The sequence below is a fragment of the Canis lupus genome, chromosome 26 (assembly GCF_048164855.1).
Source record: "Canis lupus baileyi chromosome 26, mCanLup2.hap1, whole genome shotgun sequence".
Taxonomy (NCBI): Eukaryota; Metazoa; Chordata; class Mammalia; order Carnivora; family Canidae; genus Canis; species Canis lupus.
In genome coordinates, this window is record NC_132863.1 from 46,471,276 (window position 1) to 46,497,057 (window position 25,782).

The window sequence follows — 25,782 nt, forward strand, 5'->3', positions numbered from 1 at the left end:
ATCAGATACGGGGAGTTAATGGTGTGGCCCGATGGGGATGGGGATGGGGATGGAGCTCGATTGGGCCTCTTCAGGAAGGTTCAAGCGGGCTGTGGGGACAGGACCCCAGATGGTCCAGCAGAGCAGGGTGGCAGGCGGAGGGCAGGCCTCCTGCAGAGGCCCTGAGGTGGGATGTCCTAGGCTCTGAAAGAAGACCCGCGTGGCCGGGGGTGGTCAGCAGGGAGCGTGGACCGTGTGGGGAAGGGGCGGCAGGCGGCTGCCGTGCAGAAAGCAACTAAGTCTCCGTCCACGCTCAGAAAAAAGACTGGGTGCCATTAATAAGCACCCCGGGACAACCGTCCCCAGAGGCCTGGGATATTCGATGGCTTGTCTGCCCGCAGAACGCGTGGCCCGTGGGTGGTAACCTCCCTTTCTCCCCGTGTCTCCCGCGTCCCCCGCTGGAAGGCACCCCAGGCTGACACTGTGCCCCTGTGGCTCTGGTGCGGACTCCTCCCTCCAGCAGGTGGGTGACTAGATCAACAAGCCGGCACTTGACTAATACTTGTTTTCTTGTTGTCCCCTCTCTTCGGTGGCTCCCAGGAACGCTGCCAAGGAAATGCAAGAAGGAGCTCCTGGCAGTGAAGCTGAGGAATCGGCCCAGCAAGCAGGAATTGGAAGACAGGAATATTTTCCCCAGGAGGACTGATGAAGAGAGACAGGAAATCCGGCAGCAGATTGAGATGAAACTCTCCAAGTGAGTAGTGGCGCGTCGCCACGAGGCGGGGCTGCGTCTCCCACCCCCCCGCCTTCCGCCGCCGCCGGGGCAGCCCGAGCCCCTCTGAGGCCCTGCCGTCCCCGGGCGCCCGGACAGGGCCCTGACGGTGGCTCCTCACCTGGCCACATGTGCGCCAGGTGAGCCACAACATGCTCTGTTGTGGGGCCGGGTGTCCGTGTACCGTCAGGGGCTGAGCAGCAGGCTTGGTCTCTACACATGACGTCCTCCTGTGATGATCAAAACTGTCCCCCCGTCCCCCGGTGGAGAAGCTCTGGTCTCCAGAGGCCAGGCACCCGCCGGAGTGACAGGGGGTGCAGGTGGGGAAGCCTCTGACACAGTGGGGAGGACGCGCCTGGTCGGTGTCTAGAGAGAGGCCACTGCCCCCTCTCCTGGTCATTTTCCAGCAAGGGTTGCACTTAGCACGGCCAGATCTAAGTTTTTCAACAAAAGCTGGAAATCTATTTTGGGGCACAGTATGTGCCCCAGGCTGAGCCCACCTGCTGCCTGGCTGTGCCCCAGAGCCGTGAGCAAGGGTCCCCCCGGGGGTCAGCAGGGCTGGCTGGTGGCAGATGCTCCGCGTCATGGGCCAGGGCAGCGTGGGGCTGTGGGTGTCCGGCTGAGGTCTGCGGGGATCCAGTTCTGCGCCGAGGCAGGATGCTTTGTAACGCGGCCCGGGGAAGGTGGTTTCAAGCACTGGATGACTCTCTAGGTTGCTTTCCAGGAACTGGGGTCCCTGGGGCCCAGAACCCAGAGCATGCTGGGCCTCCCAGCTCTCACCCGCGTCCCCTGCCACGGAGCCAGCCCAGAGCTGAGTGTGAACCAGGGGGCTTTTGTGGGGAGTCAGGCTACTCCAGCAGGGGCCTCTGCTTCCTCCCGGTGTCCCGGGAGTGCTGCGGGATCGTGGCCCCAGGATTGGGGTGCGGATGTTGGAGAGGACCTGTCAGCGGGGTTCAGTGCCGTAGCTCCGCTGCCACATGTTGCCATCTCCCTGACCTTCCTCCAGCACCTGTGGGGTCTCGATGGGCTGCGCTTGAAGGGACAGTGTCCTGGATCCCCTCCAGCCCTCATTCCCTCCTTAAACCCAGAAGCTGGTCCCGCAGAGCAGGAAGAGACAGCATCCCGACGGTGAGCTGGACCAGCTGCCCTGGGCCCCATGCCCGATTGCCTTTGACCCGCTTCTCACTGCCCCCCGCACCCAGGTCCCCTGCAGCAGCCCTGGGAAAATGCAGGTTCCGATGAGGAAGGTGCGGCGGCGCCTGAGGGCCTGGGTTTTAGACAAGCTTCCAGGGGACACCAGTGCTGCTGGTCTGTAGGCCACATGTGGGGTGGCGAGGGTCTCCCAACCTCGGCGCTCCTTTATTTTTTTTTTTTAAGATTTTATTTATTCATGAGAGACACAGACAGACAGAGAGACAGGCAGAGAGACAAGCAGAGGGAGAAGCAGGCTCCCTGTGGGGAGCCCGATGTGGGACTCGATCCCGGGACCCCGGGATCACACCCTGAGCCGAAGGCAGGTGCTCAGCCGCCGAGCCACCCGGGCGGCCCACCTCAGTGGCACTCCTGACGTCTGCGGCCAGATGACTCTGTGGCGGGGCCGTCCTGCGCGTGAGGACACTCAGCAGCGGCACTGGCTTCCACCCAGGAGAGGCTCACGACCCGCCCTCCCCACCCAGCTGTGACAAGCAACACTGTCCCCAGGCACTGCTGCGAGTCCCTTTGGGGGTGGGGGACAGAATCAGTTCTGGTCACGACGCCCTGATCGGAAGGTCGCCCTGGACTTCTCCAGGGGGTCTTTCCTGTGCTGGAGGCCCAGGGCTCTGTGTTCAGTGGTCCAGCCCTTGCGTCTGCTCCGAGCCGGGGCGCGTAGGCCCAGGCGTACCCACCTTCCACTGGGATCCTCTACTGACTGTTTTCGGGGTGGAGGGTGATGTGTGTGTGTGGCTGAAGCCCAGACCCTGGGTGCTGTGATTCTCTGCACCATGGTTTCCTCGCCTGTAAAACGGGGATGATGCCAGCTGCCAGGCCCGTGGCAGAGGAGGGGCGGGTGCAGCATGGCACATGTTGCCGCAGGCCACTCGGTTCCCAGCCCGTGTCCTAACGACCCGGACTCACGCAGACCTGCGTTCTGCTCTGCAGTGATGGGCGCGCTGGGGTGCCTCACCGCCAGGTCTTGCTTTTCTCATCCGTTAAGTGGGGTGCTGAGCATCCGAGGCCATTGTCTGACTCAGGGAGATCCCATGAGGAAGGCGTGTTGCAGAGCCTTAGCCATGCGGCAGGTGCTCGAGGTTGGGCTGCTGACCCCTGGGAGCCAGGACCCCTTCCTGCATTGGCTCCGAGCTGTGCGGCCGAGGGTGCCAGTGGCACAGACCGTTGTCAGGGTGCCTGGTGGTGACCTGGGGCTCGGGAACCCCATGGGGAAGCTGCTTAAAATGCAGATCGATGTGAGCCCCACCCCAACCTGACACCAGAACATTTTGCCTGATAACGATGCGTTGAGGGAACCTCCCACCAGGGGCCATGTTAGCCCGATTGGAAGGGGCCTGTGACACCCATCAAGTGTTTACCACTCGGTCGCTCATTCAGCAGAGACCGTTCTCTCCTTGAGGGGCAGGCACCGCGGAGGTGCCGGGTACAGCTCTGGGCGGCGGCGATCCCTCTGGCAGTGCGCATTCCTCGAGCTGTGAGGCCGGCACCCACCCGGGTGCTCCGTACGAGGAAGATGCTCCAGGAGCACCCGCGGGAGGCCGGGGGGAGGACTCAGATGCATGAATCCCTAAGGGACGGCGCTATCATGGAAGGAGAGGGGGCTGGGGCGCAGGCCACATGCCCCAGGGCAGGGGAGCGGGGTCAGCCCTGTGCTGCAGGCCGGGCCTCCGGGAGGCCCTCTGAGGGGGTGGCTGCGGAGACGGCAGGCATCGGGCGTGAGCAAGTGCCCTGCGGTCGGCTCGGGTGGGGAAGCGCGACGAGAGTGGACTGTGCCGCAGGACACATCAGAGCCTTTACTGCCGCGGCACGCGGTGCAGCGGTACGCGAGCGGGTGGGGCACCTCGGCCTTTCCTCCCTGGGCGTCCAAGGCCCTTTGTGGGAAACGAGCTGTGTGGGGGGCCTCTAGGGTGAGGGGGAGCCTGAGGGCGCTGGGACGGTCACGTTCACGGCCGCGTGGCCACACCCGGCATCGGCTCTGGTGTCTGCGGTGCTGGAGGAGCTCTGCGGGGGCTGCGGGGGTCCACCCAGACCTGTGCACGGAACTTAACCACACTGGGAGGCGGGGCAGGGGGTTGCACCCCACTAGGGACTGGGGAGGTAGCGGGGATGATCTCCACAGCCTGGGGTGATGTTGGGGGGACTTGGTGCCTGCATCCTGGTGGGACGTGGGTGGCTGATGCTTTGGTGCGGCCCTGACAGCCTGCGTGGGTGGGTGAGGCCCCCTGTGGTGGATCGCAGGCTGCAGGGACGTGGCCTCCCGCTGGGCGGGTGGGGCCCCGGGGTGCAGGCCCAGCACCCGGTGAGCATGGGCAGGGCCCCCCCCGCCTCTCGCCGGCCATCCAGTCCAGCGTGTCTCATGAAGGACGGGACCATGTGTGCTCAAGCCCGTGGGGGCTGTGACGAGCGCCTCCAGGGGTGCAGGCCCCCAAGCACCTGGCAGCCTGCGTTCCCCCGTCAGCGTCGCTGCTGAAGCACCAGCCCCACGTTCTGCTTACGAATCGTTTCTGTCATCAAGGGGAAGAGGTTTCCTGTCTACTCACCGGGCTGATCTGAGACTCAGATGAGAAGCCACGGGGACGGGCGTGCCATGCCCAGAGCCTCCTGCCCTCCTGCTGGAGCCCCGGTGGAGGGGCCTGTCTCGATCCTCTCCCTGCGGCCTCCACGCCTCTGCAAACTGCTCCTTTCTCTTACCGGTGCACGAGCCCTATTCCTGCAGTCACACACCGGGGAGCTCCTTGCTGAATAACTGTGATGTTACAGGCACCATGCAGGCTGCTAGGTGCACACTCTGCCCTACGGGGCTTCCAGCATCTGCATGTGCTTCAGGCATGGCTGGATCCAGGTGCTCGCATGGCATTCGCAGGAACTGACCTCTTTCTGCTTTCTGGACTCTGTTGTGCTCTGGGTGGCCTCGTTCTCTGGCTCTTTCACGGAGATCCTAATCCTCCAAGCTCCGGGCTTAGATCTCTACAGGAGCCCATACCTGAACGAGCCGCCTTGACCAAGGGTTAGAAGGGGCTGATGAGACAAATTTGGATCACGTGCTCATCCCTGGGCCCATCACCATGGCCAAGAGAACACGCTAGTTAATCAAGCCTGGCCTGCATGGCTGCTGGTGTCCTTGACGCTCCGTGCAGTCGCAGGTTTGGTGTTGTCTTATTTTAGCGAGTTGGAACATTTTCTCAGTATTTTTCAGCTATTTGGTTTCTTCTTTTCACGTACTTAACCTGCTGCCTTCTTTGTCTTAATGACTGTAGGAGTTGACTTTGGGAATGGTGGCTTCCAGTCCTTATTTCTCAATTTGGGGGCATGTATTTTTCATTTTGTTCGTGCTTTCCTGTGTGCAGGCCGGTTGCTGGATGAGCAGTCCTACGTCAGGCATGGACATGTTTCTCTGTGAAGGGCCAGAGAGTGAGTATCTTCAGCTTTGTGGACCAACCGTGTCTGTTATCCCCACACAACCCGACTGTCCTAGCACGGAGGCAGCCGGTAGCCCCTGTGGCAGGAGTGGGCCTGGCCGCGTACCAATAAAACTTTATTTGCAAATACAGGCCGCGGCCCACGGGACACAGTTTACCGACCGCTGATATACTGTATGGTTCGTGCTGTTTGCATCAGGTTCAAGAACTCCTTCCCTAGCCAGAGGTGAAAAATATATTAACCATGTTATTTTTGAGCTGCCTCCCAGCTATGCCGACTGCTGATGGTTTTCTATTAGATAAACCAAGTTCTCTTTCAAAACAGAGGATTAAGTGAATTGATTTAAAGAGAAAAGCCGTGGGGCGCCTGGATGGCTCAGTGACTTAAGTGTCTGCCTTTGGCTCAGGTCATGATCCTGGGGGGATCCAGCCCCCCATCGGGCTCCCTGCTCAGGGGGGAGCCTGCTTCTCCTTCTCCCTCTGGCCCTCCCCCTGCTCGTGCTCTCGCTCGTTCTCTCTCTCTTTCTCTCTCTCTCTCTCTCTCTGGAAGGGCCCTTAACTGAGAGGTACCCGGGACACAGGCCCTGGACTTGATCTCCCCCATTACTCACTGGATCTGTAATTAATTTTAAACCAAGGACTAGAACATTGTAGCTCCTTGGACATTCGTTGCCAGGTCAGAACAGGGAAAAGCAGCCCCGGAACCGGACCCGCAGGGATCGGCAGTTGAAAAGTCGTGTCCCGGAGTGTCGGCCGCTTGTTCCCCTGCAGAAACGGTTTAATTGGATCCCTTTGTCTTTGTTTGCCTCCTTCCAGGGTCTTCTGCTCTCACTTGCTGAATAATTCAGCCCCGGTTGCCGCGGCAACGTGCCATCCACGCGTTGCCTCGAGTGCATGGAGTGTTTCTGTTTTGTTTTATTTTCTTTAATTTCCAGACCTTTAAGGCCTTTAACTCGCGGGCACTCCCAGGGCTGTCGGGGGTGAGGTGGTCGCTGTCCCCGGCTCTGTGCGCTGGGTCCGGGGACCCCATGAAGTCAGAGGCCTCCCTCCGTCCGGGAGCGCAGCGCACCCCTGAGACGTGTGCGGGCATCGGCAGGCGGCGTATGAGGGACCCACGGCCCCCACGCAGCACACACTGGGCACAGCCTAGAAACTATGCCCAAGCGCACGGACTGTCTGGCCTGCACCCTGTTGTGCGCACCACGTAAGGGGCGTGGTGAGGAAGGATGCCCGAGAGCTTTCATGTCTCCCCCCCCCCCCCCGCAGTACGTGTTGCTCGATTCCCCTCATTTAATTGAATCCTTGCAGGAACCGGGTGAAGTAGATAGTATTGACTCCATTTTACAGATGAGCAAACTAGGCCGTTAGGAGAGGTTCAGTGACTTGCCCAGGGTCACACACGTCCCACTGTTCCGAGTGTGTCCCCTGAACACCACACCTGGGCCCGGGGGGAGCCTTCTGGGAGAGCTCAGCCCCACTGATCTTAGGGCTTTGCATTTTCTTATTTGGTCTGGCTGCTTCCATCACGGGGCATTCGGGCCTCCAGCCAGCACACCGGGCCCCTGGGCACAGGGTACTTCCTGCCCATTTCCGGGCGGGGGGAGGGCAGAGACGATGCAGCGTGTCCCCTGCCTTGGAGCAGTGGGGCCCGGTGATGTCCAGGAAGGGCCCAGCAGCCACACGCAGGCTCTGGGGAAACGTGGCAGGTGGGCCCGACCCCCGCCTCACTGTCACAGCGGTGGGAGTTGGGGCGAGCATTGCCATCTCCGGGTCTCCCCGCTGGTTGAAAGATGGACACAGGGCAGCACCTTCCTCCCGGGGCCCCTGGGGAAGGTTCTAGGTTATTAGCCCCTGTAAGAACATAAGAGCATGTTCCTGGCAGGAGGCACCCAGGGGGATGGAGCTGCTGCTGGTAGGAGCTTGGCCGGGGGCACCCCTGGGTTAGCTGTCACCTATGCAGGAGGAGGATTGAGGGCCCCCTCCCCCCACACACTCACCTGGAGGCCTGAGAAGCTTGCAGGTCACATAGTAGCACCAGCATCGTTGTTGATGCTCATGCGATTATTGTTCTTATTTGTAACTGTTGTATAATCTGCCTGGAGACAGGAGCCTCAGTAATGCAGGAACTTTCTATTAATCGTCCCGTGGTGGAGGGCGGGGGGCTTCCATTCTGGGGCCACGTCGTGAGAACTGATTACGGCTCGGTAATGTCCTTTGGGAGCTGGTACTTAGCATGTTAACATGGGAGTTAAATGGTCCTCGAGCGTGTCCCTTTGTACATTTTGTTCTGTGCATCCAGAACAGTCTGCCACCACTCAGCCTCCATGGAAACACAAGTTCCCAGAAAAAAAAAAAAAATGTGTTTTGTGCAGCTGCCCCCACCCGCCGCTGGAAATCTGCAGAATTTTAAGGAAGAGGCTGGATGCTCTCAAGGATGGGGATGGAGATTGGCACCGGCTTTCTGGCGGGGTTGCCTGGACCAACGACCTGAGTCGTGGCTTTAGTACGTTCTGTCCACCGAAGCCTCAGGGGTGGTGAGGGCCCCTTGTGGGGTCTCCGTTATGTGGACACAGAATTTCAAATATATAGAAATCTTTTTGTGGGCTAACCAGAAAAAAAGAAAGGACTTAATTGCTGGAGAGGAAGCCTCCCCTCTGGGCAGGGGGTGAAGCTCCATCGCAGGGGTCAGGGGTTCGTAGCAGCAGCCGGGCGGTGATAAATATCCATTCCCCCCCACCCTGCAGGGTGGGAACCCAGCTCATCCCGAGCGACTCGAATCCAGTCCCACGGGCATCCTGCAAGATGGGGCCAGGGAAGTGTGCTTATTGATAATGGTCGTTGCTAACATTTATTCAGTCTTCTCCGTACCGTCTCCCTGCGGAGTCCCTCACGCACATTCTCCCCGCGAAGGCTCACAAGGCCTCTCTGGGTTAGCTGTCATCCAAGGTCCTATATTCCAGATGAGGAAAACCGGCTTAGAACAGTGCCGTCGCTCGCCTGTGGGTGGGTCACCGGCTGTCCACCCGGTCACGCAGGTGCCAACCGCTGGCTGTGTGTTGGGATCGCCAGGGAGCTTGGTGAAAACACTGATCCCGGACCCCACTCTGGAGCTCCTGAGAAGGGGTCTGGGTTCTCACAGGGCCCTTCTTCCCCAAGTGTCCTGTTGCCCTACAACACCCCATATGATGGCTTCCTGGGGAGACTGTGCCCTGAGGCTTCAGGATCACAGTAAGCTGTGCTTTTCCACCACAGCCACTATTAGTCTCTTAAGGAGAAATGTACACTTTAGGGGCGGCTGTGGGGCTCAGTGGGTTGAGTGTCCGATTCTTGGTCTCAGCTCATGTCTTGATCTCGGGGTTGTGAGTTCGAGCCCCACATTGGGCTTCATTTTGGGTGTGGAGCCTACTCAGAAAAAGGAGAGAGAGAGAGAGAGAGAGAATGTCCACGTTGTAATTAATCATGTTTCCCTTTTTGCTTTGGCCACCAGGGTGCTCAGAGCCAAGGGTGCAGCTACCTTGGATAACACTGTTGCATCATTCAGGGTGTGTGGGTCTGTTTGGTTTCCTCCTGTATCCCCTTTGCCTGGAGTCCCTCCATTCTTCATTTTAATTCTATGGGATATATTTTTTTATACAGGATTTCAAAAGCATCTCTGCATTTTACTATAAAAAGTGTGTGTGTCTATATATATATGTATTTTTTTTTTTTATGGAGGCCCTCTTCGCGTAAATGAGATCTTGCCACATAGCGCTCTCTCGGAAGGGTTTCCGTACTGCGACACAGAACTCGAGTGTTCGTTTTTAGTAGTATCTCGTATGGGAGGAACAGATGGATCTTCCAGCTTTGTTCTTCCCACAATCAACAGACTTGGACTTTCCCTCCAGAGCTTTACTTTTAAAGTAAAACTACAGGGCTCCTTTTCACACGTCAGTGTTTTCCTTTTTATGGATTATTTTCATGAGCCGCATTTCCAGAAACAGGAGGACGAGAAGAACAATGAGAAGAACAGGAGGACGAAAGGCACTTTGGATTAGAGACTCTCGTCGTTCCCCGGGAGCGAGGGTCGCTCATCAAGGACCACGGCCGGAGCCCAGCGGTCAGCGGGCAGGAGCCTGGAGCGCGTGGCCCAGGAGGACGGAGCAAAGCCTGTCACGAGCACGCGGGACGCTCTCAAGTTCATTAGCAGTGGCAGATGCAGAAATTCATGCCGGAGGAACTTTCATCCCCAATTAAAAGTTGACAATAAGACTTTGAAATGATACTACCTTAAAATATTACTTCTTGATATTTGTATTGACGTAAGTTATCGTAAGGAACCACGAATCCACCCCGGCCTGGTGAGGGCGCCGTCCACACGCCCCCTCGCCCCTGCCGGCAGCTGCGTGACCCAGAAATGACGGAGCCGCACCCGCGAAGAGCCGGGGGGTAATTTGCACATGTGAAGTGAAGGTTCCACTCCTGGGAGTTGAGGTTTAAAGACGGGGGAGGAGAATGGTGTGATGGTTGAGTCCGGGCCCCTGGGAGGCACCCGGATTCTGCTGTCACATCGTCAGCAGGTGCGTCTGCCTTGCTGGGGGGGGGCGGGGGTGAGGTGGCTGCAAGCGGACGGGTACATGTGTCCGCTTTCCAGATCTTTGCAGCCTCTTTGCCCTCAGGATGATGCAGAGAGATGGGCATTCCTGTTGGTTCCAGATGGCACCCGGGCTGCCTCCACGGGTGACCCTGGCCCGACACGTCCTACACACCAACGAGGTCGGCACTGTTCTCCCCCCATTGGAGCAAATGTGAATGTCGTGGTGCAGGGCACCCCCTGCTGCGTCGGGGGTGTCTGGATCCAGCCCTGGCCCGGAGCAGGGTCCCCAGAGTCAGGCTGACCTGGGCCAGACCATGCTGTGCAGCCCCAGGCAGGTCATGAGCCTCCCCGCCCGGCCGGGGGCCCTCTTGGGGCTGGCCCCTCCACGTGTGTGCAGGTGACACGCACCCAGGACGCCCACAGTGCACGTGGCCTGAGAGCCCAGCTGCTGTCTTCCCATCTCCCCTTTGCCTGACACCTGCTGTGATTCACCGCCTCGGGGCGCAAGGCGTCACTGTAGGAGCTGCCCCTTGTCTGTGGGCACGAGACACAAGACAGAGGGTGACGTCCGAGGTCGGAGACCCTTCATCTTCCCCGTGTGCCGCAGGTGAGGAGGTCGATTTCAGGTCCTGGGACAGATGTGCTGAGCTGCAGAGGTGGCGTCCCCCAGGCGCCGTCATTCAGGCTGCGAGGCTGGCGGCGGTGAGCTGGGGCTTGCTGAACCCTTCTTCCCCTGCGGCCTTGGACTTGAACCCGCGTGGCCAACGATTCTCAATCCCACGAGGTGTCCGTTGGTAGGTTCCAGGGAAGCGGAAGGGAGAGCACCAGCCTCTGACGCCAGATTTCACGGCAGCTGCAGCATCTTGGCCCCTGACCGATTGCTTTTCAAGCCTGACCAAAGCCCCGGGCAGGGACGGTGGTGCACACTATGCAGACGGGGGACCCGGGGAGGCGAAGCTGTTGGTGAGCAGAGGACGCAGTTTCCGGAGCCCCCGCCCCCAACCCCTGGGCTCCCCACCCGAGGCCAGGCCGTCCTGCTCTCGTCTCGCACACGCTGTAGGAAGCTGATGACCCCTCGCAGCTAAAGCCCAGCTTCCAGTGCCATAGCATCCCCTCCGCCGGGCCGAGTCGGCCTGCAGCAGCCCGGGGACTTTGCTCTGGGTCCCGTGGGCTCAGGACGTTGTGCATGTGTCGCTGCATCTGTGCCGAGAGCATCACCCTCCCATCGCCCCAGACGGGGCGCCCACCTGCAGAATGTTGCTCTTCTAGTAACTTACTGCTGTCCTCACGAAGGGTGGGAACTCTGCCTCCCGCCCCACACTTATCCGTGGCTGCTGTGCTGGAAGGTGAGGCTTTAAATTACTTCCAGGGAGAGCACAGGAAAACAGGACTGGTTTTCTGGGCAGCACCACATGCCCGTGGCCACATATGGGGTGTGCACCCCTGAGGACAGGAGGGTCTGGTTCCTGCAAGCGACGATGGCAAGACCCACTCAGAGGTGTGCGTGAATTGGCGCGTGTGCCAAGAGGTGCATGAGGAAAGATGTGCAGACCGGACACGGAGGTGGGATGCTGGATGGGGCGGGGGGCTCGGCAGAGGGGAGGCAGGGATGGGACGGCCATTGGAGGGTGGGTGGCCCGGAGCATCTGCTGATGGGTCAGTAGGTGTCTGTCACCTGCAGGCGGGAGCACAAGGAGGTCCTGGGCCAAGAGCACCTGCAAAATAAAAGCACAAGTCCTGAACCGGCATGGCCGTGGGGAACTCAGGGTGGCCACAGGGGACCCAGTGTGGCCATGGGGGACTTGGGGTGGCCACGGGGGACCCGGCATGGCTGTGGGGGGATGTGGTGGGCGCAGGGCCGGAGGGCCCAGCAGGGGCAGTGGCAGGCCCTTCCCTGCTCCCCATCCACAGGTAATTTATCCCTGGCCCAGCAGTGTCCTCCCTGGAGGGACCTGCCATGACCACCCCGACCCCTGACTCCCGACTCTCCCATCACATCATCCTACTGTTTTCCTCATCGCCCTGGGGCCTGAAATTACCTCTTTCTTTGCCTCCTCAGGGCCTGTGTCCCCTGTCCCCCCCCCCCCCACAGGACACTAGGAACCTGCCTGTCTTGTCACTGATGTGTCCCTGATGCATTCAGTAGGTGCTCAATAAGTTGGTGCTAAGTGATGGGCAGAGATGTCTGGCCTCTGTAAGAGGTGGCGAGCACCCCTGGGGGTCATAGTCCCCGGGGTGAGGGGCACCTGAGGAAGACTGCTCTCCCTCCACACGGTGGGGGGGGGGGTGGGCGAGTGCAGGGGGCAGGATGGGTCGGGTCGATGCGCGTCCTGCAAGTGCCACTGGCCGAGGGGACCGACGCTGTCTGCAGGCGAGTGGACTTGAGAGCAGGGGAGGAGCAGGACTGGGGTGGGCGGAGGGCCTGAGGAGCTCGCCCGCCTGCCAGGGTGGCTCTGGCCGCTGTGCCTGGGGGAGGGGGTGCAGGGAGGAGGCAGGGACACACGTGAGGGAGGTCCTGTGTCCAGGTTTGGACGGCGTTGGTGGGCCCCCTGGTGCCTCAACAGTGGTCTACCCGAGAGGACAGGTGAGGCTGCAGAGGAGCGTGGGGACCGCGCGGGGAGCCTCCGGGGGCAGATTTGCGCTGCTGGGCCGTGGTCGGGAGCGGCACCAGCTCGGGATCGAGGCCCTGAGGGACAGCGCGGCGTCCGTAGGGTCGTGTTTCCTGCTGCTGCCCGTTCGCTTCCCACCACGTACCTTCCCTCTGATTTCACGCTCCGTTCACAGACAGAGAGAGCAGTCAGCGGTTTTCCACTGGGGTCCAGGGACCACACATGCCTCTCGGTCTCCTGGAAATGGGGCGGCATTAAATGCAACCAGAGGAAAACACAGCAGCCTCGGAAGCCACTTCTCCAGCTGTTGGCTCCTGCGGAGTAACTGGAGATTTGAGGTTGGGCGCGCTCGGAGTCCGCTGTTTCCGTCTGCAGGAAGCGGGCTGGCGGGGCGGCCACGGTCTTCCTCAGCGCCGAGGAGCCGGGCCCGCGCTGACCTGGGACTGAGAGTCAGGCGAGGTCTGGGTTGAAGACCGCCCGGGCAGCAGAATGCTCTCCCGGCACCAGCCTGACCCCTGGCAAGGATCCTCAGAGGTGAGCTCGGCCCCCGCTGCACGAGAGCACATCCACCGGTTTGGTCTCAGAAGCTGCCAGTGGGTCAGTTTTTTTTTTTTTGTTTTTTTTGTTTTTTTTTTTTAAGATTTTATGTATTCGTGAGAGAGAGAGAGAGAAGCAGAGACACAGGCAGAGGGAGAAGCAGGCTCCATGCAGGAGCCCGACGCGGGACTCGATCCCGGGTCCCCAGGATCACGCCCTGGGCTGGCAGATGCTCAACCCCTGAGCCACGCAGGCGTCCCAGTGGGTCAGTCTTCAAAGGGGTTTTTAGACAGTGGAGGGAGGAAGGCAGCCGAGCTCACTGCCCAACAGCACTCGTGAGCGAGAACAACGGAAACCACCAGCCGTGCATCTTCAGTGAAGAGCGGCAGCGCTGCGGCGGGAGCGTACCCGTGGAGCTGCGGCGGGCTTTCCTTTTCCCTTTCATCCCGCATTTGCAAAATGCTGGATCCACCCGTGATCTCTCACCCTTGAGGCCATGGACTCAAGAATCTGAAAGCTCTGTGCATCCTGCACATAGACGTTTCTGGAGTGTTACCTGAGCAGCCACCGCCCGAGCCGCACGGTCCACCTGGGCTCAGCACCTTGTGACGTCATGGCAGCTAAACCCGAGGGGATACTTGTCGCCTCCATCTGGCCTGTGGGGGAACCAAGGCTCAGAGTCGTTGGTAGCCAGAGTAGCTGAGTGAGGGCGCGAGCTTGCGCCTGCCCGGCTCCCCCCACCCGCCCCGATCCGAGTCCTCAGCGCCCACGGCCCTCGCCCCAGCACAGCACCTGGCACGCGCCGTGGCCACCCCTGCTCCAGGACCACCGATTCGCTCAAGTGAGTCCCCACTGAGGCAGAGAAGGGAAGGGGACCCTACGCTTCGCGGCTTGAACCGCGGGGCCTGCCTTTGCACCTGGGACAAGTCAGGCTCTCAGCCGGCGACCGTGGAACGGATGGTACCTGGAGGGCTTCGAGGAGGGGTTTGGAGGGTCACAGAGGTACACGGACGGGTGGGTGGCCAGAGGGTGGATGCATGGGTGGGTGGTTGTGTCGTTAGGTGGGTGGGTAGGTGGGCAGGCTGACCGGGCGGATGGGTGGTTGGGATGGGTGGACGTCGAGGTGGCCCCGGCACAGGGGGTGGGACGTAAGTTAGTAAGAACTCGATTCCACCAAGTAAATGTGCATCGAATGAGTGAACGACGTCCTTCGCGTACTGGGGTCTTCAGATATTTTTAAGCACTGATTCCGTTCGCCAGTTTGATGTGTCACCAGCCCATTCAGAGGCGTATCTGTGAGTAATGGGGCCTGCGGGCCCGGGGGCAGGCATTCCTCATTCTGGACCTTGGTTCTGTCCTGGTCCCAGACTCTCTGCACCTGCTGCCGCACGGCTGCTCCGAGGCCTCCTGAGCCGACCGGGCCTCGCCCAGCTGCAGGTCCCTAGGCCCTGGGGTGGGAGCCCCGCAGGCCCCCCGTCCCCATCACTGGCTGGCCGGTGGGCCACAGGGCTGCCCCACAAGCTTCCCGAGCATTTTCAGGAGGAAGAGTGGAGAAGTTTTGCTGCAGTGACGGAGACTCCCTCTACCCTGTGATTCCCCGGAGGGGGAGTCAGACGGTGTCTCCGCAGCTCACCTCGCAGAGTGGAAGTCCCAGCCCACGTGCTCCGTAGGGATGTGGGCCGGGCAGGATCTGTGGCAGGTGGGGGGGTGGGGCTGTGTCCTTGCTGAAGAGGGCACCTGCCACCCAGCAAGGGTGGGTGTTGCCTCCAGAATACCAGACCGCGTGGTGGGATCCTTCGAGAGAACCTGGAGATGTTTATCCTTATGTGAAACTCCCTTTTACTTAAATGTTGGGAGCCTATTCACATTTTTTTAGACATCTGTGGAACCCATAAAACACGTCTGTGGGCCGTACTTGGCCTGGGGCCACCCGTGTGCACCGTGGTCTGAAATCCCTTGTGTGTTTGTGCTGAGAGCTGGGGATTTTCGGCTGCGGGGCTGCTGTAGAGAAGTAATGCCCCGGCTCCAATGTGGCGCCAGCTGCAGAAGCGTCGTGGCCCAGAGCGTAGTCTCCAGCGCCCTGTGCAATGCCCGGGAACCTTCCTCTTCTCCTGGCAGAGGCGCAGCTGTGCACCGAGAGCCTGGGTAGGACCCTCGGCTCACCACCGCCCTGGCACAGCCCCCCCTTTCCTCCGCTGTGAAATGGGGGTGCTCCTGGAGGAGTCCATCCCACGGGGCTGCAGAATGGACGCCCTACGACAGGACGCGGGAGGTGCTGAGAGCCGCCTGGCAGGGAGGGCGCATCCAGGGAAAAATAAGGAGCGAGGAGGAGTCCCACAGGTGTAGGGAGTCTGTCTTTCTGTCCTCGCAGTTTGCTGAGCTACAGTTTCTGTACAGTCAGTTCACCCTTTCAAAGGACGCGGCTCAGTGCTTTCTGTGCATCCGTAGCATTGCGTGTGCACCTGCCACCAGTTCTAGAACATTTCCGTTCCTGCCAGAGGCAGTCCCTCCCCGTTACCGATCCCTGGGCCAATCTGGGGGCGTCATCATCATGGGGTGATGACATGTACAGGCCCCTCCCAAGTGTCACCAAGCATTAACGTCCCCGTCTTCTTCACCTGCGTCTTCGTCAGACCTTGAGCATCTTTCTCCGGGTCTTCGTCCCTGGGCCGGGCTCTGTGTTCATCAGCCCCCTACCTGTCCTCATTCCATCACTGCCTTCATCATGGTCACCTTCGGCAGCGTCACCCGGGCACCCGGTCTCACGGGCAGAATGTGCTTAGGGAACACTGGCCTCGGCCCCTTGACGTCCGCGGGCTCCATCCACCTGCCAGGGGACTGGAGGCCCTCCCTCCTCCGCGGCCAGGTCACTGCACCCTGCCTGCTGAGATGAGGTGGCCGCACAGTGGTGGGGTCCTGCTCAGGATGCTCAGGACCGCTGTCCCGCCCGTGTCCCGGGTGGGGTGGTGCTCCCCTCCGCTGGGACGCGTGGGGCAGCTGTATGTGTCCAGCTTTAGGTCCTGAGATCCTCGGAACAACGACTGCTTAGCAGTTTCTTTGCATTTCTTCCTTCTTCAGGGAAGGCTTCGCGGCCCTCCCGGGCATCTCGGGCGAGCTCCTGGGACTTCGCTTCTCTCTCTGTTTAGAAAGCTCAGGGTGCCGAGGGGTCAGGTCTCCTCTGTCCTGCCAGACGCTCTGGGCTATCAGCTTGGCAGCACCTGCCTGCTCCGCCGCGGGGGTGAGGCGCCGGTCGCCAGGGGTACACGGCCTCCAGAGTCGGGGGGACGCCCCCGTTTACGAGGACACGCTCAAGGGTGGGTGGCAAGAATGCAGAAGGGAGGCTGGAGGCGGGGCTGTGTGCTGTGGGACGTTGTCGGGAGGGTAGGACGCGACCTGTGGCCCGGAGGGAGGGCGCTCGGCGGCCCTGCGGGGCCTGGGGGGCAGGCAAGGCCAGCGGGGGCCGGTCGAAGCCGCGTCTGTAAAGTGTGCATCTTGCACGTTCTGCTTTTAGCCGGAGGTAGCTAAGCAACAGGAGACGGCACTTCCAAATCCGGCGAAGTTTGACAAATCTAGTCCTCAGAGAACATAAATATAAGTCTTGGTCTTTGGGTAGAGCTCCTGGTTGGCAGGGAGCGCCGTGTGTGTGGGGCGCGGGCTCCCCTGTTCGCATCCCCGCGTGGTGAGCCCGTGACCTTGAGTCGGGCCCAGGGTCCCCTGTGCTTGGTTTTCGCTGCTTGACGTCCGTCAAGTTAAGTGAGGCATGTTTTATAAGAAAATGCAAAATGACATCACCTCCCTGGGGTATCACTAAAACCCGAATCCCAAACCAGGGGAGCAGGTGGTCTGGGACTTGCAGACAGAGCCCGGGCGCCCCACACGACCTGCACAGGCATTTGCCCAGACCGAACGCGCCAGGCCCTGCTGTCCCTGGAATCGGGGCTTAGCCTAAGCGAGTGAGGCTGTGCTTGTAACTGTGCCCCCGTAGCCTGCGACGTTTATCACAGTCGTGTTAATGTGCCCCGGACTGAGAAAGCTCAGTCCCAAGGTGTAGGGACTACATGAGCAGGATCTTACAGTGAGGGAACGGTGGCCCGGGCAGGGCAGGTAGACGTTCGCAGTCGCGCGAGGGGGTGCCGTGGGGCCGAGAACCCACCTGGGCCGGCTGGCTCTGAGCACCGGGCCGGGAGCCGCTCTGCTTCGTGGAACGGCTGCAGACGGCGAGGCCTGTCCTGGAGGTTCCCCAGGCCCCGAGAGCCCCCGTCCCTTCTGTCTTCCTGCTTAGTTAGGCTCCCTCCGTGGTCTAAGACGGCCACAGGAGCTCCGGACGTCACATTTAAGCCCCGAAGGTCCATCACATTTAGGTCCCAGCCCAGTCAGCTGTTGGCAGATGCTCCTCCGCATGAGAAGCCCCGGTCAGCTGGAGAAGAGGCTGCCCTGAGCGGAATCGGAATCGGAATCGCTTCCTGGGTGCTGCCTGGGGAGGGAGCCTGGAGGGCGGGCAGGGAACCAGCCGTCTGCCACTGCGGGGCTCGGGTTAATTTTGCCGCGTGGGTAGAATGAAGTGGAGGCAAAGGAGCGAGGCAAGGGAAGCGTTTGCCTTCGGCAGCAGCGGCCTCTGAAGCCATCCGGACGCACCTCCGGGGAGCCCCGTGGGCTCGGCAGAGTGCCCCACGCACGGCCCCGCGCTGGGAGGGGGCAGGGAGCCGGGGTGACGTGGGCAGGCACTGTTGTCCCCTCCTGGGCAGGGCCGTTGCCCCTCCCACGCCCTCTCAGGTCAAGGACAGACACTTGCTGAGCGATGTCTGTGTGCCACCGTCAGCCACGGAGCCTCCAGGACAAGGGGACGGGGCGGGAGGGGGTCAGCTGAGCCAGCGTGTGACAGGTGCGGGGACTCGGGAAGCGCTGCCATCGGGGCCCGGGCCCCCCACCCCTGCCCCTGCCTCCTCTCTGGGCTGGGAGGGCCAGCTGCCCCCTCGTGCGTCCATGGAGTTCCGTGTCCCGGTGAAACCGTGAGCGTATAGGGTCGCCGGTTGCTTTGGTAAAATCCAGGGTGGTTTCAAGGGGTCTCTCACTTCTGGCTGCCTTGGGGTTGTGCCGTCCAGTTCTGGCCCGTGTCCTGCAGCACCGCGAGCCCCTGCCCTGCGCCCTGAGCGAGACGGGACAGAGCGAGACGCTGGTGATTCGTGCAAAAATCATAAACACGATCCGTTCTTGCTCCCAATGCTTTATTTTAGCCCAAGTCGTCCGGGGTGAGCATCGGGACCGTTCCATTGAGGGCTTCCAGGACACCGACGTGGGACGCGCCTCGTCCCGTTTCTAGTGCCGGTTTCTCCGGAGAGGAGTGAGCATTTGGAGGCACTTGGAAGGATCCAAGCGCGGAATCCTTCTAGAGTTTTCGATTCCCTCCCGTCACTTCCGCTCCCTCTCCCGCGCTAGCCGACGGCACTATTGTTAGCGCCTTGGCTTTCCTGACTCCAAGCACGCCACCCTGTGCTCACAGAAATGTTTTCCTTTTACGTCCATATTAAGTCACTTAATCAACGTGCATGAAATTTGATTAAATTACCTGATAGTAAACAGAAGTACACCTGGCGTGCGCGGGGTTGGGAACCCGATGGGCGCAGAGCTCACTGTTGAGACCAGATGCAAGGGGGCCGTGGCCGCGGGCCGAGCACGGCCTTGGGGTCCAGCCTGGACACACACTCGGTGGGAGACAAAGAAGGATTTATTGCAAAGTGTGGGCGTGGGTGAGGGCGACTCCAGGGCTGGCGAGGCAGGTCTGGAGTCCGTGACGGGGGCTGTCGGGAAGGGCTGGAGCCCTCGGGCACAGGCCGCGGTCCTCGGGCGGACTTCATCACCGGAGAGCCTGAGCCCAGCTCGAAAAACCTTTCACCTGCTTGGACCAGGCCCACCCAGAGCATCCAGGACGGCCAGGATGCTGGCGTGTGCAAAATACCTCCACTGTGGCACCCGGGGGAGGGGTGTTCTTTGTCCAGACCCTAAATGGGTGTAAAGCCTCTGCCGTGCGTTTGGCTGTAACATGTCTGCGCCTGTAGGAGCATTTCAGAAACCATCTACCTGGACCTGGAACCGTCGGGTCAAAGGATGCGGATGTTTATAATCTTGGTAGACGGCGCGGACGGTCCTGCTGACGGGGATGGGGGACTCTTGGTCTACACCCTGGCCAACGCTGAATTTCCCGCCTTTCGCCCTGCGGCGCTGTGCACGTGGCCCGGTGACCTGTGGTCGTGGCTGTTGCTTGAGTGGGATCTGGGAGGGTGGGGGCTGTGGGCTTCACATGCTCACCGCGGCAGCAGCCCGGGGCCCAGGGAGGCTTGGCATGTCCCAGGACCCCCGGTGGGGCGGCCGGCCCTGCGCGAGGTGCTGGGGTTGTGGCAGCGGCTGTAGGGAGTCAGGGGGACGGAAGAGGCCGGGTGGACGAGTGTCGGGCCCTAACAGGCCAGCTTCGTGCGCTGTGCGGGGTGCGCGTGCCCCCTGCCTCCATCTCCCCAGGGGTGGGCAGCGCGGGGGCGCGTCCTGTACAGGCTGATCTGAGGCCGCCCGCTGCTGTGTCGGACCCAGGCCTCGGGCTCCGTCTCCTGACACAATCCTGGTATCTTGCCTTCCTCCTCACCTCTCCTCCCGCCGCCCCCTCCCGCTGTGGACGGGCCTCGTTCTGGATGTTTCCGCACAGCCCGGGACCGTCCCAGCATGGGGTCGCTGCAAGGACACAGGGGGCTGCGGTTTGGGGGAACACCTGTTCCCCAGCGTGGCAGGCTCACCCCCTCCGAGCCTGCAGCCTGTCCCTGCCCTTTCTGTGGCCTGGTCTTTGGGGCACCCCCTCGAGAGGCTCCTCGCCCCCCGACCCCCCTCTCAGGCTGGCCCCAAGCCCCGGTGGGTCTGCTGCCCGACAGCTCCCCGTGGGTGCTCCCCGAAGCCAGCGCACCGCAGGGGCCCGCGTGGGGCGTGAGGAATCCCCGTGGAATGACTGCAGAGACGCCGCCCCGCCGGGGATGCCGTCCCAGGGAGGGGTGCCAGCCCGCCTTGGTGCCTCCAGGCTGGCGGGGCGGCGGGATCGGCATTCGGGGGGGGCACTCCCAGAATAGCCCGGCGGCCCGTGGGTGTGGAGTTGTCTGCTCGGCAGCTGCGGCTTCTCCAGAAAGGCCCGTTGCCTCCTCGGAGGGAATCCTTTCTCGCTTCTCGCGGGACACCGAGGGGATGCCGAGGGGACACCGAGGTGACGTCGAGGTGATGGTGGTCATGGGCTTGAACCTCAGCCCTGGGTGAAGTGGGGGTTTGGGGCTCACGTCCGAAGTGGGCTGTGCTGGCAGCTGGGGCATCCTGCCCGCGACCCACGCGCCCCCCGAGCCGGGCCTGCTGTCCCTCTGTGGCTCCCGGTTCCCTGCAGCCCAGCGCCGTTTGGGCCGCTCAGGAGCTGCCTCAGCCCTGGGCCTGCTGGGTGCCGGGCTCCTGGGTGCTGGGCTTCTGGGTGCCGGGCTCCTGAGCGCTGGGCCTGCTGGGTGCCGGGCTCCTGGGTGCTGGGCTTCTGGGTGCCGGGCTCCTGGGCTCTGGGCCTGCTGGGTGCCAGGCTCCTGGGCACTGAGCCTGCTGGGCGCTGGGCTTCTGGGCGCTGGGCCTGCTGGGCGCTGGGCTCCTGGATGCCGGGCTCCTGGGTGCTGGGCCTGCTGGACGCCAGGGTCCTGGCGGGTTCCCATAACAGGCAGCCACCCCGTGAGGTGAGCGTGGTCATCCTCCTGTTTTCAGGGGAGGAAAGAGCAGGTGAGGAGCCCAGGGTGGCCACTCATGTCACCGAGCTGGAGGGTGGCGGGGTCAAGACTGAAGGTCACAGTGACCCAGGCCGAGATGCACGCCCCTCACCTTGGCAGCCACTGCTGTGCCCCGAAAGCACTTCTGCGGGCAGGTGTGAATCCAGTCAGGGCCCCATCAGGGCTGAGTGTTGAGGACAAGCTGGGCCAGGGCGGGACGTGCAGGAGCGAGCGGAGCATGGCCTGGTCCCCCCCTGAGGAGGCCCCGCGGTGCCCTTTCCTGGGTGCTCTGTGCTCTGCAGGCAGAGGAACCGTGTCCCCCTGGGCATAGGCAAGCATGGGCCCCGGAGCAGGGTTTCCAGAGGCTTCCCTGGGGTCTCATTAGCTGTTCTCTGAGGACCAGGGTTGGGGGGCTCTGTGGCTTTTCTGGCAGACGATGCTCATCAGTGGGTGATAGGGTCTGAGGCAAAGGCGAGCCTGGGGGCGCCCCCTGGGTGGGAGCCTCGGCGATGGGGGTGGGCAGGGCCGTGGGGCCCATGTGCAGCGCTGAGCCCGACAGTGGCCTGTCCCATGGGGCGGCTGCCGGCCAAGGAAGACGTCCAGCGAGCATGCTGAAGGTGCCGCTTTTTACAGGGGTCGGGGTGACCGGGAGTTTGGGACCCCTGTGACTCAGTTTCTCTGGCAGATGAGAGGTGGTGAGGCCGTCACAAGCACCGGAGCAGATCACAGAGTTGAGGTTCGTGGGCCTCATCGAAGCCTGGGCCCCCCAGTCCAGTCCTTGGACGGTGCTGGGGCCGTGCTCTTGGGGTCTGGCCAAGCCCTGGGCAGGTGTGCATTGGACGGCGGAGCCTTGGTGGGTCTGGTGGCCAGGCTGCCCCCTGACCCCAGTGGTATGGGGCAGAGGGGCACCCAAGCCTTTGATCCGCCTGGACTTCCATGCTCCCTGCCCCGGACGCACCTCGGTCGGCCGAAGGCTCTGGGCTGGTCCGGGCTGCAGATGGAGGCGGGAGGCAGGGCCTGGCCTGTGTGGCCTGGTGCCCTGGAGGGGTCAGGGTGCCATGGAATGGGGGCCAGGGGGCCCTGGGAGGCAGGTGCCCTGGGGATGCAGAGTTTCCTGAAGGGGCAGGGTACCCTGGGGGGGCTGAGGGCCTTGTGGGGGGAGCTGGGTACCCTGGGGGTCTAGGTTCCCTGGGGAGTAGGGTGCCCTGGGGGAGCAGGGCCAGGGTCACAGCCAGCTGTGGCCTGAGCTGTACCTCCCGAAGTCAGACGGTGCTGTGGCGACACCCCAAACCTCAGTGCCCTCGCCCAGCACAGGTGGATTTCTCCGTGCGGAGTCCATCGTGGTCAGGGCGAGCCTCCAGGGCGCCGTCCTCCGCCTCCGTGGACGCGGAGGTGGCCTGGGCCGCTCAGGATGGAGCCTCTGCCTTCTGGTGCGAGGCCCAGGTGCCCATGGAGGGGAGGGGGCCCCATGGAGGTTCCCGCGGCTCTTCTAGGCCCGGTGCAGATGCAGCAGCTCTCCTGCTCCCGGGTGCGGGGGACTGGGGGTGTGGGGAGCACGGAGGTCCCTGCGCCGCTGGCCCAGGTCAGCTTCTCGAGCCCGCGGTCCCTGGGCAGTGGATGGGGTGGGGGCCGCGTGACGGCGCAGCGGATGGCTGGGCACAGGCCCCACCCCGCGTCTACGCTGGTGCAGGCCCTGGTAGGGGGAGGTCTGAGTGTCTGATGGAGGGACGAATGGAGGCGGGTCTGGTGGAGGAGTCTTCCTGGGGGTCCTGGCCGGTGCGGAGGCTGCCAGCAGGTTAGAGATTGAGCCCCTCGGGTTGGGGCTGGAAGCAGCCCCCAGGTGAGCAGCGTCGATTCCGTTTGTGCACTGGGCCCTCGTCTTCCGCGTCTCTGGGGCAGGTGAGGGCTGGGGGCTGGGGGCCCAGGTCGGGGGGGCGGTAGCAGGTGCCCCGGCCTCGACGGGCCCTTGGGGCCGGTGGGATGGAGACGTGACCCCGTCGTGCAGAGCCAGAGCCTCAAGGAGGGTGCGACTACGTCCTTTGTCTCGCAAGGCCCACGCGGCACCCTGGTCGCCGGCTGCTGTGGCACCTCCCCTCACTGCCACGCGCCGTGCCCACTCCATCCTCCATCTCCCGCGTCCTCCCTTGTTCCCCGTGCTCCCAGCACAGGGTCGGGTGTGGCGCAGGTGTCTAGCACAGATCTGTCCCGGGGCAGGCAGGAGGCTCCTCGTGGGGACACCCCCGCCGACGTGCGTACGTGTCCCCCCAGGTCCACACCCCTCGGCTCGCCCTTGGCTGGCTGCTCCCTACCGAGGCTCCTGTTCCAGCCCCGGGGGCCCGTCCGGCACATTCCCGGCCCTGGGCTGGCGCTGGCGTCCCCTCCTCTCCCATGTGCACAGACGGGGATGAAGCCAGGGAGACGAGCGAGCAGGAGCCTCTCTCCCCCCACGCGGCTTTTCTGGGCGCCGCGCCCCCACGGAGCCATAATTAGCTGCCACACTGAAGCTTTCTCCGTGGGAAGAGTCAGAAATAGTCCGTGTCTTCCCCAGCGGCACCTGCGCGTCACTTGTCACTCTCTGGGGTGTGCTTCTGAATGGGGGGAGCCTCCAGGAGGAGCTGGGGAATCCCTCGGGTGCCGGAGCCCGCCCGCACCCCTCCCCGCGGCCTCGCCCCCCGCTCCCAGCCCAGCCACCCTGGGGTGTGTCTGCAGGGCCTCTGAGGGACCCTGGCCACGAGGCTCCAGGGTGCAGGTGCCCGGGGCCCCACACGGGCAGGCGTCTCCCTCGCTCGAGTGCCCCCTGGACTCGCTGCGAGTGGTCACCTGTGTGCCGGCCCTGGGGTCCCCGGGCGGTGAGCCCGACCCGTCTGCGTCTCCGAGCCCTCACGGCCTGCTCTGGAACGCAGCTGTCGTCCTGCCGTCTGCTTGCACGGTGGTGGGCTTGCTGCCCCTCGTGCGTCTGGGAGCCTCACCCCCAGCGGCGAGCGGGGCCGAGGTGCAGGCACAAGTGGACGGAGCGTCGTGGCGCGTGGGCTCCGACTCCTGGCTGTGAATTTGGAGTCTGCAGCCTTCTTGCCCCCAGGCCAGCACCCTCCCTGCGTGCTGAACGTTTCACGGGGCCCTTGGCCACTCGTGGGTGTGCAGCACCCGCCTTCCTGCCCGAGGGGGTCCCGGCCCTGGGAAGGCCAGTGCCTCCTTGTGGTGGGTTCTGTCCTGCGTGGACAGCAGCCTGCAGGGTCCAGAGGGGGCTGCCGAGCCCATCTGCTCTTGGCGTCCCCCCTGCCCCCTCTGCAGCCTCTCGGTCCCCCCCAGGACTGCCCCCGTCCTCACCCCTCCGCAGCCCACTGCATCCCCCCAGGACGCCTCCCATCCCTGTCCATCCGCAGCCTGCTTGTCCCCCACAGGACTGCCCCCTGTCCCTGGCCCTCCACAGCCCGCCCCGTCCCCCCCAGGACTGCTCCCCTGTCCCCTACTCTGCAGCCCCCCATATCCCCCCCCAGGACTGCCCCCTGTCACCCCCCTTGCAGCCCGCCCCATCCCCCCAGGACTGCTCCCCTGTCACCCCCCCTGCAGCCTGCTCTGTCCCCCCAGGACTGCTCCCCTGTCCCCCTCCGCAGCCCCCCATGTCCCCCCCAGGACTGCCCCCCGTCCCCCCCGCACCCCCCTATGTCCCCCTCAGGACTGCTCCCCTGTCCCCCCCCAGCAGCCCGCCCCGTTCCCCCAGGACTGCCCCGTCCAGCTCTGTCGGAGGCGCCCCGCCCGGTGACATCCAGGAGGAGGCCCCTGCCAGCTGCAGCCCCGCAAGGCGCAGCTCGACCCGGGCCGATGGCCTAGATCTTGGCGGCGAGCTGTCCCCGCTCTTTAGGGACCCGGGAATTGGGCGACGTGCCTCTCTGGGAACCCCGTCCCTGGCCGGTTGGCAGCGCCCGGGGTGGGTTTGCGAGGCGTCTTGTGAGAGCCTGCTGGGTGCCGAGCCGGCCTCGCCAGGTGCCCGGCGCGTCGGCTCCCTGGGTCTCGGGCTCCTGGGCGAGCCTGCGATTGGCTGTCACCTTGGAAGAGAAGACAGGCCCCCAGCAAGAAGCGGCGGGGCGGGGGGTGCCAGTGGAGGTTTGGGGTGCTCCTCGGGCCAAGGAACTCTGGCCTCCGTCCTCCAGAGTCCCCGCAGGCGGCCCAGTCACCGGCCGCTGTACCCTCCCCTCCTATGGACTCTGCACCGCTCTGCCCAGAGTTTCCCCTTCCACGAAGCCTCCGTGATTGCCCCCACCCTGCCACCGTGTTCAGGCCCCTGTGTGAAGGGGGGACCCTGCAGCCAGAGAGGTGTGGCCTTCCCCTGGCTGGCTCCTCTTCGTGTGGGTCTCAGGGAGCGGGTCTCCCCTAAGCCCTCTCCCCCTGCCCGGTCGCTCGTTTGTCACAGGCCCTGTCTACGCTCTCCGGGGCGATACGCTCTCTGGAATGGTTTTGTTCATTTTTCTTTTTTTATTACTGTTTGTCTGCCTCCCTCCCTCCTCAGCCCGGAGCCTTGCAGGGCAGGGGGGGACTGTGCAGAGCCTTGTCGGAGGCGGGGACTCCTGGCTCTGGGCAAACACCCGCCTCTGCTGAGAGGGAGATCGGAGCCTTGGGGTCCCCGCCCGGTGGCGTCGGGGGGCAGGGGCAGGTCCCTGCAGACATGGGGGCGAGATGTCAGGCAGCCAGCCGCCCCCCAGCCGCCCCCCAGCCGCCCCCCAGCCACCCCCCCAGGCACCCACCGAGCCCACCGCCGGCTGTGCCCCCGGAGGGAGGAGCGGCCGGGCCCTGGGGACGCCCTCGGCTTTGTGCCGGGACAGGGCTCCTGGAGAGGAGACAAGTATTTCTGGAGGCCGCGTCCTCTTTGGGGCGCAGGGCTGTGGCCCCGGATTCTGGGCGTGCCCGCGCTCAGCCCCGT

The 25,782-nt window shown here is 63.1% G+C and overlaps 1 protein-coding gene across 3 annotated transcripts in view; it reads left to right on the forward strand.

The window, feature by feature from the left end:
* The window catches only part of PHACTR3 (phosphatase and actin regulator 3), a 210,263-nt gene that overhangs the window by 173,450 nt on the left and 11,031 nt on the right, over positions 1–25,782 (forward strand). For all 3 annotated transcript variants that reach the window (XM_072801613.1, XM_072801615.1, XM_072801614.1), the window contains exon 8: positions 580–733. In XM_072801613.1, coding sequence (XP_072657714.1) covers positions 580–733 — 154 coding nt within the window. The remainder of the gene's footprint in view (positions 1–579; positions 734–25,782) is intronic.